The 1,186-nt window shown below is 39.7% G+C and overlaps 1 protein-coding gene across 1 annotated transcript; it reads left to right on the top strand.

Moving 5' to 3' along the window:
* The first annotated feature begins 348 nt into the window (after window positions 1–348).
* On the top strand, window positions 349–849 carry LOC126088253 (uncharacterized). The gene has a single exon (XM_049906383.1). It carries the CDS (start codon window positions 349–351, stop codon window positions 847–849), a length of 501 nt encoding a protein of 166 aa, XP_049762340.1.
* The last annotated feature ends 337 nt before the right edge of the window (window positions 850–1,186 follow it).

Here is a 1,186-nt window from a genome sequence, read left to right as displayed (position 1 = left end):
AGATTAAAACTGAACAAACTGCAAAAATGTGGGAATTTAAGGAGATGGGACCTGGATAAACTGACAGAACCAGAGGTTGTAGAGAGTTTCTGGGAGAGCATTAGGGAATGATTGACAAGAATGGGGGAAAGAAATACAGTAGATGAAGAATGAGTAGCTTTGAGAGATGGAATAGTGAAGGCAGCACAGGATCAAGTAGGTAAAAAGACAAGGGCTAGTAGAAATCATTGGTTAACAGAAGAAATATTGAATTTAATTGATGAAAGGAGAAAATATAAAAATGCAGTAAATGAAGCAGGCAAAAAGGAATACAAACATCTCAAAAATGAGATCGACAGGAAGTGCAAAATGGCTAAGCAGGGATGTCTAGAGGACAAATGTAAGGATGTAGAGGCTTATCTCTGGGGGAAGATAGATACTGCCTACAGGAAAATTAAAGAGACCTTTGGAGAAAAGAGAACCACTTGTATGAATATCAAGAGCTCAGATGGAAACCCAGTTCTAAGCAAAGAAGGGAAAGCAGAAAGGTGGAAGGAGTATATAGAGGGTCTATACAAGGGCGATGTACTTGAGAACAATATTATGGAAATGGAAGAGGATGTAGATGAAGATAGAATGGGAGATACGATACTGCGTGAAGAGTTCGACAGAGCACGGAAAGACCTGAATCGAAACAAGGCCCCAGGAGTAGACAACATTCCATTAGAACTACTGACGGCCTTGGGAGAGCCAGTCCTGATGAAACTCTACCATCTGGTGAGCAAGATGTATGAGACCGGCGAAATTTCCTCAGACTTCAAGATGAATATAATAATTCCAATCCCAAAGAAAGCAGGTGTTGACATGTGAAAATTACTGAACTATCAGTTTAATAAGTCACGGCTGCAAAATACTAACGCGAATTCTTTACAGACGAATGGATAAACTGGTAGAAGCCAACCTCGCAGATCAGTTTGGATTCCATAGAAATATCAGAACACGCGAGGCAATACTGACCCTACGACTTATCTTAGAAGCTAGATTAAGGAAAGGTAAACCTATGTTTCTAGCATTTGTAGACTTAGAGAAAGCTTTTGACAATGTTGACTGGAATACTCTCTTTCAAATTCTGAAGGTGGCAGGGGTAAAATACAGGGAGCAAAAGGCTATTTACAATTTGTACAGAAACCAGATGGCAGTTATATGA

Source organism: Schistocerca cancellata, chromosome 6, assembly GCF_023864275.1.
Source record: "Schistocerca cancellata isolate TAMUIC-IGC-003103 chromosome 6, iqSchCanc2.1, whole genome shotgun sequence".
In the NCBI taxonomy this organism is placed as follows: Eukaryota; Metazoa; Arthropoda; class Insecta; order Orthoptera; family Acrididae; genus Schistocerca; species Schistocerca cancellata.
This window is presented reverse-complemented; position numbering and strand designations above follow the sequence as displayed.

Bases quoted from the DNA above. Each gene is read 5' to 3' on its own strand.
- LOC126088253 (XM_049906383.1), top strand. From the start codon at position 349: ATGGCTAAGCAGGGATGTCTAGAGGACAAATGTAAGGATGTAGAGGCT.